The sequence below is a fragment of the Frankliniella occidentalis genome, unplaced genomic scaffold (genome assembly GCF_000697945.3).
Source record: "Frankliniella occidentalis isolate FOCC.00 unplaced genomic scaffold, Focc_3.1 Scaffold11, whole genome shotgun sequence".
Lineage (NCBI taxonomy): Eukaryota > Metazoa > Arthropoda > Insecta > Thysanoptera > Thripidae > Frankliniella > Frankliniella occidentalis.
The window spans coordinates 1,726,468-1,740,373 of record NW_026267141.1 but is presented as its reverse complement, the minus strand read 5'-3'; the positions used below and the strand labels follow the sequence as shown (position 1 = coordinate 1,740,373).

The window sequence follows — 13,906 nt, the reverse complement described above, 5'->3', positions numbered from 1 at the left end:
GGACGAACCTGGGGGCAAACAAACTCTCACACGGGGCTGCTAGGTTTCTGTCATTTCTAGCAGTGTACTCTACGAATACATTACAAAAAAGCCGCACCTGCTAAAAACTACGTCGTAAATTTGATTGAAAAGAAACTTGCGTTTGCAGCGTGTTTCGTGCTTTTTTGCGAGTAAAGGAGCTAGAGCTGCCGTGCCAGAGGCTTGATGGTATGGATGTGGCGCCAACCCCCCACCCCGCTTGATACTTGGCATGAAGCCTGCCTTAATGCCCTATCAATGGTGCCATTGACTCGCCAGCAGGGCCATGGGTACGCAGGCGTAGGCCTGAGCGAGCCTACTCGGCAAAAATTTAAGTACACTCTGGCAAAACTAGTGTTGGAAGTTGCACAACGAATGATGTGCAATTTCTAGTGTGAAAAGTTTATATGCTTCGTGGTGTCGAACGTGAACTAGACTTCAACTAATTTAAAAAAAAAAACCTAAGTTGCACAATGCACCATACTTGCAAGTATGTTTCAACAATGCCTACAATCAATCCCATAAATAGAAAGTCGTGAAGATCATCTCACTGTGATTTTTTTTGTAAAGTTACGATATTTTTTGCAAATCATAATACGCGTGCGAAAATAAATACAAATACCTATAAAGCAAGTTTTTTTTAATCAATTGCATTACAGTTTTAAGTAGCCTATTCTAGAGATTAGAACATTCGGACACCAGAATTTTCCTAATTCAAAACTTGTCTTTCCTGGCTGAGGGTTAAAAGAAACCCCCGATTGTACATCAGAAAACTCCTTTTTGCCGCGCGTTGCATGTGCGGTGCGGTGCGCCCCCGATATGGCGTGCACGGGTGCGGGCGGGTGGCCGGCTGGGTGGTCCCGTCCAAATATTTTACCGTTGATTGGCCGAGGCGGCGGCGCAGCGCGGGAGGGTTTGAAAAGGGCCGCGGCACGAGCCACAAAGCGTGGCGTGGGGCGGAGTGGAGCAGCGACAAAAGCAGCAGCAGTGTGGCAGCAGCGGCAGCAGAAGCGGCAGTGCCATCCGTCCGTTCATCCGCATTCCGAGCTAAGTAGTTGGAGGGGAGGGGAAGGGATGGGGGGAGGGCCTCGTGTGTTGATTTGCTACTCTTTCACCGCTCCTCGGCGTGGCGAGCAGCTTGGCGGATCACAAGGCGCGCACGCTGCGGCATAACAACGGCACACGTGCGCCCGAGAGTGGAAGAGAGAGAGACTTTGACAAACACACACACATGCATGCATTGTAGAAATAAGCTACAGACGATTACGTTAAAGCCACGTATCATGCCTCGAGCATCCTGTACCCCCCTCCCTCCCCCCTCCAAAAAAACAGCCCCTCAGGTTGTCTCATGAGAGGAGTTATTATTGTAAGTATTGTGTGGCTTATTTATTGAGACCCCGGAGACATTTAGACAACCTTCAGTCAAAAAAGAGACATCAGAGAGGCATATCGTTTTGTCTCATCTACTTTCGTCTTTTCGTTGGCTCGGCCTTCTGAAAGCCTTCTTGGTGACGTGACAAAGATTTGAGATCTTGTGGAGACAACGCCAAGACATGGCGATTCGTGATGTAGGAAATAAAGTCAGCCGAAAACCGGAAATTTCCGGTTAAGAGAAGACAAGACTTAAACTACCAACTAACCAATCAGCCGGGCCCGGTATCCGCTCGGCAATAAAGGCGCAAACTAGTGTTATGTGCTGCAGCTGGGGACCACTAGACACCGCCTCGCTACCAGGAAAGTCCTAAGCTTTAATTCTCCACAAAGTAGCTACATACACAAACTCATGCGAAACATTTTTGAACAAGGTGAGACTTTAAACTCGCCTTGTTTTTGGCAAACAACAAAACTCGGTGATGTGCCATCATTTTATGGCTATAACATGACAGGAACAGATCAAAGAGTGCGTCACAAACGTGTGAACAATTGGTAGGCCTACACCACGGGTAAAGGATGTGTGGCATTTTTACTTTTCTGAATGAATTGCGCACTTAACTTGATGGAACAGCATACACCGGCGTACACGGTTTCATTTCGCAAAGTACGTCTATTACTTCGTGCATTTCTTACGCACCCACTGACCAAGAGGAAACAAGAAAGACGTGTGAAATATGGCAGTTAAAAGTGCAATCTGCAATACCGTTGAGCGTCTGAACGACCCCTGACCCCGCCGGCTCATCAGCCTCGATGCCTGCAAACTACTATGTACGTTGTCCGGAGCGATGAGAGTAGCCGGCCGCAGCAAAATAAGGGTCTTTCAGCAGCAAATGTGCACTGTCACAATGTTTAAATGCTTGTATTTCCAATTTATTTCCATTTCATTTTTTGATGTTGTGGTACACAAGGAGAGAGGCCGCAATCAGCATGCCCTCTCGGAATAAGGCTCAGGCAAGCGTAGGTTTATTGCAGATTTCAAATTATGAGGCTCGTAAGGCCGTCGGGTTAAACGGCACTCCACTACTGCACGGCAAACACATGAGCAGCTAGCAGGACCTGGTTTGCGTTTCTTTTCTCGTGTTATACCCCCCTTACATTCTTGCTCTTACAATTATTCTCGTTCCCTTGCCTCCCTCCGTCGCAACTTGTTCCTTTCTTTCAGGTCACCAGTTTCATCCCACAGTGTACCTGATTGCACTATGCCGTGATCGCCCGCAGGGGGCCCGCTGGTGCAGCAGACACCTCCTCCAGCGGCAGCAGAATCAGAAAACAGTAAGCAGCCGCACGCCACTACACCAACCGACCTACAAACAGAAAAGGAAAACACAATTTGTTAGTGAAGAAACTAAAAACAAGCTGTGTTGCTTTTGGTTAACACACGAAGAAAATGCATTTTATTGCAGGAAACTTTTTATAACAAGACATCTCAGAGCATAGAGGGGGAGAGGGGGAGAGGGGAGAGGGGAAGTCCCAGTCACGGAAAAATGTGGCAATGACGGTCACAGTAGACGTGTTAATAAATAAGGCAAAAGAAAAGCAATAATTTTTATTTCGAAAAATGTAAAGAAAATTCCAACAAAAAATCAGCTACTCTGTCGGCAGGCGTAGGTTTAGGTTTCTAGGTCAGAATGGAGGGGGGAGGTGACGCGGGCACATTGTGAGGAGGGAACCGAAGGAGGTGTAGGTGGAGGAGGGGGAGGGCGCATGCGCCGAAAAATGAGAATAGGAGTGTGGCCGAGCGAAGGACGCGGGAGGCGGAGGAGCAGGGGGGGGGGGGGGGGGGGCAGTCAAAAGAACAAGTGCACGCGTCCCAATCGGTGTCGTCTCACTTCCCAAGAAAGGTATGAGAGAAGGGAAAAAAGTAAGGCGGACGGAAAAAGACGACAAAAGAACTGCGCACGAAAAGAAAGGGTGGGGAAAAAAGGGACTGAACGCGGAAGCGGAGAGCACACTTTCGTCCTGCATAAGCAAGTGTAGGGCTCACACAGCAGCGGGGGCCACAATGTTTCAGCAAGGCTTCCGGACCAGAGGGAGGGCCTCGGAGAGGGCTTGAGGCGATGACACATTTAATCCCACACCCAGAGGCATCCCTAATCAAGAGACGTCTCGAAGAGCCATTATCGATTTTCACCGCGGCTCGGCGCCGCCACGCCACACCCACCCCGCCCCACCACGCCCCGCAACGAGAAGATGGGACCTCCAAGAAGTAACGGGCCATAGCCCGGCAGGCTGCTAGCAGGCCGCCCCCACACAGTAGGCAGGCGCACGGCAGCCGTCTGCTTGATCGAACACCGGCACGAGATGTCGCTATGTGTGGTCGTATCGAGGCGAGCGAGGCATCGACACGCGCGATGTGCGTCGATCGATGAGTCGAATCGCTCGCTGGGCGCGTTTTTCACTGGAAGCATAGAAGGTTGCCGGCCGGGCTTGGGGTGCCTCCCTCTTATGGTGAATTTAATTAAAGACGCGTCTGCCTGAAAAAGGCGAAAAGCTCTTGTGGCACCCATGGACGGCGTGTGCAGTAGCATGTCCCAGTCCAGTGGCGTGGTGGGGCGAGGCGGGGCGAGCTGGGGCGAGGTGGGGCGGGCCGGGGCCAGCGGCGTCGTCAAGTTTTATCCCGGCTGCTGATGCGTTAAAGTTCCTCCCCAGTTGGAATGCGCTAGCTTGCCGAGCCGGGCGGCCCAGGCTGGGCGGGAGAGCCGAGTTGTGTCTAGTGTATCGGACATCGAAAGCTTCGACGACCAGGACGACGGAAAGGGTAGTGAGAAGGATGAGGATATGTAAGAAGATGTAAGAAGATGGGGTAGGAGAAGGGACAGGTGGCGGACGAGGACCACAGAGGACGGCGTCGGGACCGGTCCGGAGGCTATGATTGAGCCGTCCCACGCAGAGCAGGCACCTGCCGCGGGGGTCAAGGCCTCGAGCAGGACGAGGATGACACACAGACCGATGAACCTCCTTCTCCAATACGGTAAATACGCCCACGTCACGATTCGGCGCACACATGTCGTTGGTGAAGCGAGGCGCGCCGAGGCGTGGAAAGGCGTGCCGGGGCGGGGTGGGGCGGGGCGGGGCGGGGCCCAACCGCGCAGCGTGACCCGCCGCGCATAGGACACGCATGAGGTTGGGGGGCGCCGCCGGGCCGAGCAGCGGAAGTGTGGCCGTGGCCGACCACTATGTGAAGGTCTGGGTCGAGCCGGGGGCGGGGCCCGTCCGCGGCTGCCATGGGCGCGCGGTCCGACGCTGCCGGCACACTGCACACTGACCCGGTGACCCTTCCCGCCCAGCCCCGCCCCGCCCGGCCACCTGCGACCCAACGCAAGAGTCGTGTCGTGCCGGCCGGGCCTCGGGACGGGCGAGGCGGGGAGGGGAGGGGAAGGTCACTCATCCGATGGAGAGCCTCCCTCCCTCCCTCTACTTCCCTCTTTACCTTCCTCTACCTCTCTCTATCACACACACACAAACAGACACACACACAGAAGACGCGCGGGGCGTCGTGCCGTACCTCGCGGGGAATGTGTTCTGTCCGACATATACACGTGCTTTGCTCTCGGAGGGAATGAAGAAGAAGCGGCGCAGCAGAAGTCGTGGAGACGCCGGCAGTTACAAACAAGCCAGAAGTAATAACGATAAAAATTAGGCCAAACGTGAGCAGAGAAGCGACGACCACACGTATGGGCGCGCCAGGGATACTTTTTCAATCAGGCGGCCCACAAGACGAAAGAAAAAAGTTATGCATACATGTATGTGGCCCACTGGTCTCCAGCTGAGCGAACTAGGCTGGGCCGAGCGACCAGAGCAGACTGAAGAGCTTCTAAAGTCACCACAATTGATCACGATTGATCACCATACCGTGAAATCGAATACTGGTGTAAACTGGGCTAACCTAGCCATCTCTAAAAAAGACGTATAAAAGATATAGGTCTAGTTTTCGGCCATTTAGACCACTAAATGGTCTTAGACGCCACGAGGAGGAAGTATTTCTGGTTGGGAAACCGATGCGTGGAAAAGTAACGTAATATAAAATAAAATTTGGAAAATAAAAATGTCGCGTAGCTTGTGACAGTGTGTCAGTACTAAATGTTTGACGTTAGTCTGCTGACATCACGGCTGTGCGTGCGTATCATGCATGCGGGCGGACTTTCTCCCTCGACTGTACTCGATGAGCCCACCGGCGGCGCGGCAAGGCTGGCGGCAGACGACGGCATCATTACTACGAAAAATTAGCCACTTTCATTCCTTTTTTGCCGGCAGCTGTCCACTTCAGTCTGTTGGGCGCTGCTGGACGTTAGCATGACAAGTCCGTCCGGTCGCCTGATCGTCCGGACGAAACAGACGGACGGATAGGTGGGCAAACAGACTTGGCAACGCCAGGTTTAAATTATTCGCAGCTATTACAAAATAGTTACATTCTCGTTGTTTTACTTTGCTGTTGGAGGATACACCGTCACAGCAAGTGTGCAGGGCTCGCCGTAAAAAATGTCCTTGTAAACTAACAACACATTTTGTATTTGCCAGAATATGTTGTAAATTTGCAGCACGACAATCTTGCTTGCCTATAAATTATGAATTCCATGTCGATTCGTAGTGCTTGTGCTTTTCCAATTTTTAAAAATCTTAAGTAATTGACAACACACATAATGGAAAATTTTCCTGTAACCCTTTAGCAAGAATTTCTCAAAGTGCTGCATGCGTATCTTTACAAAGTTTGCAGGATATTCAGCACAAAATTGTGATGGTGTAAAATGTGCGATATTTGTCAGACTAGCAGGTGCAAATGAGACTTATATAATTACATATTGGCGTGATAGTTTCATAAATAATATATGTATAAAGCTTGTTTGGTTGTCTGCATGAGCAGCCCCCACGTAGAACGACACCCTAAGTGCCGTCCACCATCAACAGACTTATCGACCCGACTTCAAACTTTTTCTGTCTCTCTCTTTTCTTTTCGCTTTTACGCGCGTCGAGAGGTTGGTGTTCGTTTTGCTCTCGCTGTCGCGAGTGTCGCCGGCCCCGCGCGCGGCCCAACGCCCTGCTCGTTAATCGTTTTGTAACAGAGTAGCGCGCGCACTGCACATGGAAAATGGAATGGCTGTGCGTCTCTTCTTCTCCGTCCCTTTGCGGAAGAGCTGCTGCTGCTGCAGTGTTGCGTTAACGAGACGACCAGTAATTACAGAAGCACAGTCACACGCACGCACACGCACGCACCAAAACAGCCAATAACTACAGGAGACACGCGGGCTCCCCTCTCCCCCCTCTGTCCCCTAGAAAACCACAGAGACAAAGGGGTCGTGAAAATAATGTGCATTACTTTAAAAACGTTGTCGTAAAAATATAATATGTAAATAGTGCATGCGTTCAACTACAACATTTATTAATTTTCTTGAATATAAAGACTATCAGGATCCTACACTATAACAAATTCTTCCATAGTAAGACGAATGATGCAGCGTTTTCCAGGTGCATTTTTGAAAAGCACAGTGCAGAGCAAAGTGCATGATTGACTTGTGAGTCGTGTATGCCACATTCTACACAGTAGTCGTTTAAATAAATTATTACAGAAATGGATAAGTAGATGAATAAATGAGCTGCGTTTAAGAAATTTTTAGACGTTCCCAAAATGAGCAAAATAATTATTTAGGTACATAGTAGGTGAAGCAGTGGCTGTGACTACTGCCGACGCAAAAGAAGACACAAAATAAGATGATATCAGTTCAAGCAATTTCCACGGAAAAGGAGTCGAGTCTGAGAGTCGGCGGTGGAGCTCTCCCAGGTATCACGGGGGAGACATCAGTATGAGAGATTTACCGACAAGATGCAGCATCAACTAATTAGGACTAACTCCACTCGTTCGTTTTTATATTACATTTAGATTGGCGTTGACGTCCCCCCGCCCTTCCCGGTGGCTTCAGCTGATCAGTCCGATGAGGCATCATACGTGGCGACATGCCTTGGAGAAAAATTAAGGTGCCCTTATTATATACTAGACAGTATTGACTGCACCCTTCAAAGGACATAGACAAATGCAGATGGAGGAAGAGGAAGAAGAGGAAGAAGAGGAAGAAGAGGAAGAAGAGGAAGAAGAGGAAGAAGAAGAAGAAGAAGAAGAAGAAGAAGAAGAAGAAGAAGAAGAAGAAGAAGAAGAAGAAGAAGAAAATTGTGAATCGCGACCTCCCATTGCTGGGGAAGTAAATAGTCTGCACTCTGATCAGAGAGAGCCTCTCTCTCCCAGGCCAATCTAGGAGGAATCTCAACGCATGCGCTGTAAACAAGGATGATTGCGACGTGGATCCTCCTTCCCCCTCTTCCTCTCCCTCTCTCTCCCTCCCCCCTTTCCCCCTCATCTTCAGCAGTAGTCTTGCAGCAAATCGTACGCGAAAAACCTCTTCCCAGCTCGGCTCGGTTGCTGCCTCGCAGGCCCAGCAGTCGATTTGGTGCAAAGCAGCGGCTGCAGCAGGCAGAGATTATCGATTTAATGCTGATGCACATCTTTCCTTACCCCCCTCTCTTTTTCCTGCACCCTCCCTAGCCAATGTCAAACTGTCAGGGCGGGACCAATTACATCGCCACCTCCCAGATAAATAATGAAAGGAAAAAGGGAGAGAAGAAAATGTCACTCCACTCAGCCCTCCGCCCGACGAGAGTGGCAGGATGTGTTCGCACACCATAACTCAAAATAAGAAATCTTCTGTAGCGACATTATACAGGGTGGTCCACGGACCCCCTCCCTTTAGTTTGCTTATACTGTACCGGATGTTGGCGTGCGGCCGGGATGCATACTCATACGGGGCCATGACGCGCTACGGCGAGCTACGGTAGGTAAGCCCGCCCGCACGCTTGCATGTGGTACAGTATAAGCAAAATAAAGGAAGGGGTCTGTGGACCACCCGGTATTTTGAAATTGAGGAATGTTAAAAACACTTCACTGCAACTTTCTTATTTTTCGAGTTCTTGCTCACCTCCTCTTCGATCACGTGTCGAGTTCCTCGCGCAAAAAATAACCTATCCGCTAGAGCAGTTTTGCTGGGCAATAACGAAGAAAACTGCACTGGAGATGGCGGGTTAGGCGGCATCCCGCTGCGGGTACACATATTTCAGCAACAGAAAGCGGCCCTTGTTTATTATGCAAATAATAATCTTAGCTATTTTTGCATCGTTTTCGTTTATTTATTCGCCAACTGCTCCGGGCGGCGTCTGGCGCCAAGATGAGTGCCTCAGGGTTGGCGCTTGCACGCGATCTCTGGAAACCGAAGTGTGTACTTGAATCCAGAATATTCTGCATACCTACGTGTATGAAGAACATTCTGTGTACTTGGCAAGTGTGCAGAGTATTCTGTGTACTTGGTCAAGTCTGTAGAATACTCTGTGTACTTGGTCAAGTACACACTAAGTCTCCTGCATAAATGTATGGAGGTTTTAGTGTGTACTTGACCAAGTACACAGAATACTCTGCACACTTGCCAAGTACACAGAATATTCTGCATACATGTAGGTGTGCAGAATATTCTGCATTCAAGTACACACTTGGGTTTCCAGAGATGCACGGTAGAAAAGAAATATTTAGTTATCAGGCATTTCTGTGAATTTCAAGAGTGATCTGATGCCTTTAAAGGAGTTTTCATCGTAAGTTTGCCAAAATACACAACCCCGTCTGAGAATGGAACATTATGATTTCAAAAGATCGATGTAGGGACTCGAATCACTATTCCAAGATGTTGTCTAAACTCAACGCCCGAAATCCATATTGGCTTCCATTCCCAAACAATCTGTAGTTATTCCGAAGTTATTCCGCATTTCCTCCAACTTACAGTGCCACCCCTATGTCCCGGTCCCGTATAGCGTGGTCGTACAGCAGCAGACGCTCCACGACCCCAGGTGCAGGCCCAAGAAACTTAGGAAAAGTTTAACGATACTCGTCTGAGACGTTTCTAGAGAAACTTCATACTGATTTTAGGGTGTTGAAATTTAGGAACGTGATAGCCCGCATCAAAAAAGGATGACTTCATATTTAATTCATAATCAAATTTTGTAAAGATGTGCGTTTTCCCTCCATGGCTGGTACGTGTGCAACTGGGGTGTTGTGAAAAGCCAACTGCAGTAAAGCGCGCGCCTTTATCACAAATGGAGCGACATCCTGACATCCTCGCTTTCACACCCAGTGCGTCGAGTATCACATGCGGGAGACACCCGTCACACTATGCGCAATGACCCACATGCTTTCTTCTCTGTCTCCCTAGTGTCCTCCCGTTTACCTATATTTCTTTTCTTCGTCAGTTTTGTTTTGCTTCCATTCGTCCCCTTTCTTATTGCATGTGTTTTTGTTATAATGTCCAACTCCTCCCTGCCGCTACAATTCAATCCGTCCATTGCTAATTACAAGTCCACCTGCATGGTCGTGCGATGGCACGGCGTGCCACGCCTCTCCCTATCCCTCTATTTCGTTCGTTTTTCTTTTCTAACGCTGTTTCTCTGCGCGGTGGGAAATGCAGGAGGGGGCGACGGACAGTCTCCGGATGCTATGAGAATGGAGAGAGGCGGGGAGAGGGGGCGGGAGTACTGCAACACGCAAACTTCTTGACTTTAAAATACCACACTATCATCCAGTTACTGATTGCCAATGCCCCTTGGACAGTACAGTATTCTTCGGTTTGTACCATTCCAAGCAACTGCAAAATCTTTCATTAGGGCCATAAAGTTATTTTGACATTTGACGATTTGACTTCTTGTATCTGCGTATTACTTTTATTAAAGAATACACAATAAGTCACAAATTAATGAGGAATTCCTGCTGTATATGAAAATGTCGAAAGATCATATTAACACTTGATTCATACTTTGAAGATGTAATATCTACGGATGGCGTACTACCACGCGTTGCCCAGGGCCGAGCACAAGGTGTATAACAACGCACGCGCAAACGTGAAAAACAATTAAAGGCAGAGACGCAACAAATCACGCCTAGGTAGGGAAAACGGAAGACGAATTAACAGGGAAAAAAATGTCGAGCAATTAAAAGGAACTTTGCAGCAAGCCGAGCCGAGGAACGGACAGCGAACAGTCCCTCTGCCGCTCCTTAAGGACGGGGTCAGAGAGGGTCAGCTTGAAAAACAAAAGAGAAGAAGGAAAAAAAACTAGAGCTGGACAGAGAGCGGGAGGGGCTCCTCCGGTACTCGAACCCCGGACAAGAGGTGAGGAATGAGAGCTGCATACATTAATCCCCGACACGGCGCGACCCGCCGCCCGAAGCGCCTCGGCATGCGCACTCCGTCGCTCACGAGGAGAAGAGGCGCGGGAGGGAGAGAGGCGGACATATACCGAGAGCGACGCCTCGGACGCCGCGGCCACACCTCACGCCGATCAGTTTGCATCAAACCATCGTGCCGTGTCACGTGACTTGTCACGCCCGCCGCTCCGCCCCGTTACGTCTTGGTTACATCGCACGTCATTAAAGCAGCGACTAATCGAACCGCGCAGAGAGACGTGCAAAAAGAATTGGAGCAGGGCGCTAGTTTAGGGCAAATATCTATAGAAGTTCACCAACGCTGATTTGAAAACAGAACATAGGATTAATTTTGTACTATACTACGAATAGTGATGGAATCATCCAGAAATTTTGCAGGTTATTTGCCGTGATGACAAAGCAAATATCAGTCAACCAACAGCCTCATAGCGCCTGGTAGATAGGCAACATCTCGCCTGCAATGCATGCGTGTGCCGCGGTGTTGCCTACCCCGAGTCTCACAGGCGCCTTGCTCGTGTCATTTACCAAAAATGCGTCTGGGATAAACGGGCGAACTTCCTGGACGAACTCTAAAATAACAACGTAGTGTTCTCGGCGTTGAACTAATCATCGTATAGGCGACGAAAAATAACAAACTTTTCGGATCAACCGTACAGTTTTTTAGACCACTGAGTCAACAGGAAAACCTAAACCTTTCGGTATCTGCTTCTGCTCATCGGGGTGACCAAAATTTAAATAAATGAAAAAAGCCGTTCGCCTTCCCGTTACAGCGGCCCTGGCTGCACCGCGGGGTTCCCACCCTGATGATAATGAAGCCCAATACTCCAATGGGCTGGGCAGGCGGTCTGCTAAGGCATGGCGGGGCGACCCCTCCGGGACCCCTCGATAATAATCTTACGACTATTCGCGCCAAAACTATTACTGCAGCGGGCATTATTCGCCGACTTATCCGCCCCGCCGTCGCGCCCAGCCGGCATCAAAAACGGCCGCCCGACCAAAACCGGCGAACGCGCGCGCTTTCGGTCCCCGCCGGCCGCCGCGCCCCGCCCCGCCCGGCCCGTTACGCCTCCCACCGCCCGCTCATAATATTGCGATCAGATCGTAATCAAAGAGAGAAGGCTTTGCCGTTATTAGCGTAACGTTACAGCAGACTCTTTTCTTCCCGCGAGGCTCGCTTTGTGTTCCACACACGCTCGCAAGCGCACGGCCACAATGCGTGTGAATGGTCGCAATCTGCAAAGTGATAACAAAGTGATAAGCGCGTCGGTCGTACAAACCGCGCGTCCGCTTGGCCAGAGCCGGATCCATGACCGCCCAGGCCTGGGCATGGGCCCCAGGCCGCCCCGCCCGCAGAGTAAGGCCTAAGTGGGCGGCTGGGAGGTGGCCAAGACTTCACTTAGGGGTTTAAGGGCGATCGTTCGAGCCAAACTGATTTTACTGCAAGTGTTCGCAAACAAACTTTTAAAAAATGACACAGTAAACCCTTCAGAATTATGCTGTGCATAAGACTCGCAGAGTTGGGGTTTAACCTAGAAGATGCCTCCATACCTACAATCTATTGTTGTTTCTTAGTTCAGTGTCTAATAGGAAATGAAAATTTCACCCAGTTTGACCATGGCCATCTATAGGAGACCAAAAACTACATTTATCAAAAATATTGTTTTGACTTTAAACCCACCGTAAGTAGCTACAGCGCATGCTCAACTTGTCATGCACAACTATTAGTCTGAGTCTACTGTCGACTATGCAAAAATTTGTGCATAGTCATGTACAATCTAATGTAAAGTTGCATAGTTCTACGCGCAGTTTTGCACATAACTATGGCTGCTTAAGACACTGCATACTCCATGTGTATGCACAACACAGTGCATAAGGATTAATAGTGAAAACCTTGAAATTTAAATAATAAAATTGATGAAAGGTGGATAGTTTCACTGATAAACTGCTGTCTCCACGAACACTGATAAACTAAGTGTTCAACTGTTGAACACTTGTACGTGTGCAACTGCAAGTTAAATAATTGCAAGTCAACTCCGTAGTTGTACAGTTGCAAGTGTTCCAATTTAAGGTAGTGCTCAATAGAGGAGTTGCACACTTACAAGAGTTAAGCAGTTGAACGTTTAGTTTATCAGTGATCGTGTAGACTGCAGAGAGCGCAATACTATATTAGAATGGTGAAGCAAAAGAAGGGGAGAAGTTCATTGTTATAACGTCAGACTTATCCCCATATTCGGCTTCACCATTCATGAAATACATTGAAATTGCAGTCTGTTTTGAATGTGTTTTACTTAACAACTTCTCAACAAAGCCATTCCTACAGTATTTTTTCACGTGCATACGTTTCGGTCAAACGTCCCTTCCCGTTACAGAGACGTCTCCGTCTGTGGGTTTGTGTCTCGTTCCAAAAGGCAGCCGGCCTCGTCCGGAGCGAACCCGCGGCGTCCGGTCGCTGTGCATTGCACATGTTAATTACACCCACGTGGCGTACACTGTAAGGTTTACTTCAAGAACGAGGAAATTCACAATAAATTCAATTGTTATTTCGTTGGCATCATTCACTATCACTGCGCTCTCAGACCTGTGCTAATTTATTTCTTAGTGCGCACGTACGTTTTTACGCAGCAGGATTACTGAATAATTTGTTACATATTCTGTACGTTTTTGTAACTGATAAAAGAGAAAAATTTCACACGGATAAATAGAGTGTGCAGCTGGCGCTCACTTATTGTTGTATACACTTTTAAGTATGCGATTCGATATTTGAATAACTAAAAAGTGTTTAACGGTTATGTTGAACACTTTGAGAGAGTGTGACCCTGTGGCGTCTTTGCGCAACTTAGGAACGTCACAAACTTTACACGAAAGTTTCACCCGTAAAGTAGCAAAAAGTATAATTGGATTCCTGTGAAGAAAGAGGATCGCAACGACCCCAATGCTCTTCCCGTTGTCTCTCAAGTGTATCGCTTTTGGCCCGAGAGGATATAACATCGATACTGACGATCACTTTTCCCACATGGTGTGCAGTGTGCCACACTGAAAGTAAAGTGCACCTCCCAGTCACGACCGTACTACAGGGACGGGGGACACATATGGGACATATGAGACATGAGTGACACACATACGTATCATATGGTGTCACTGTGCAGGGAGGGGGCTGGTATGCAGTAGTATACCTTTAGGGTGTCGGGCGGCAGATACCCCATACCCCCC

General features: G+C 48.9%; 1 protein-coding gene across 2 annotated transcripts in view; it reads right to left on the bottom strand.

Moving 5' to 3' along the window:
• Positions 1 to 13,906, bottom strand: part of LOC127752374 (uncharacterized) — a 170,490-nt gene that overhangs the window by 109,540 nt on the left and 47,044 nt on the right. The window contains exon 3 of one of the 2 annotated variants that reach the window (XM_052277651.1): positions 2,301 to 2,756. The exons of the other annotated variant lie outside the window; for it this stretch is intronic. Within the exon in view, the coding sequence (XP_052133611.1) occupies positions 2,564 to 2,756 (193 nt within the window). The 3' untranslated portion in view covers positions 2,301 to 2,563. Of the gene's footprint in view, positions 1 to 2,300; positions 2,757 to 13,906 lie in introns of those variants that run through there. 2 annotated transcript variants of the gene reach the window in all.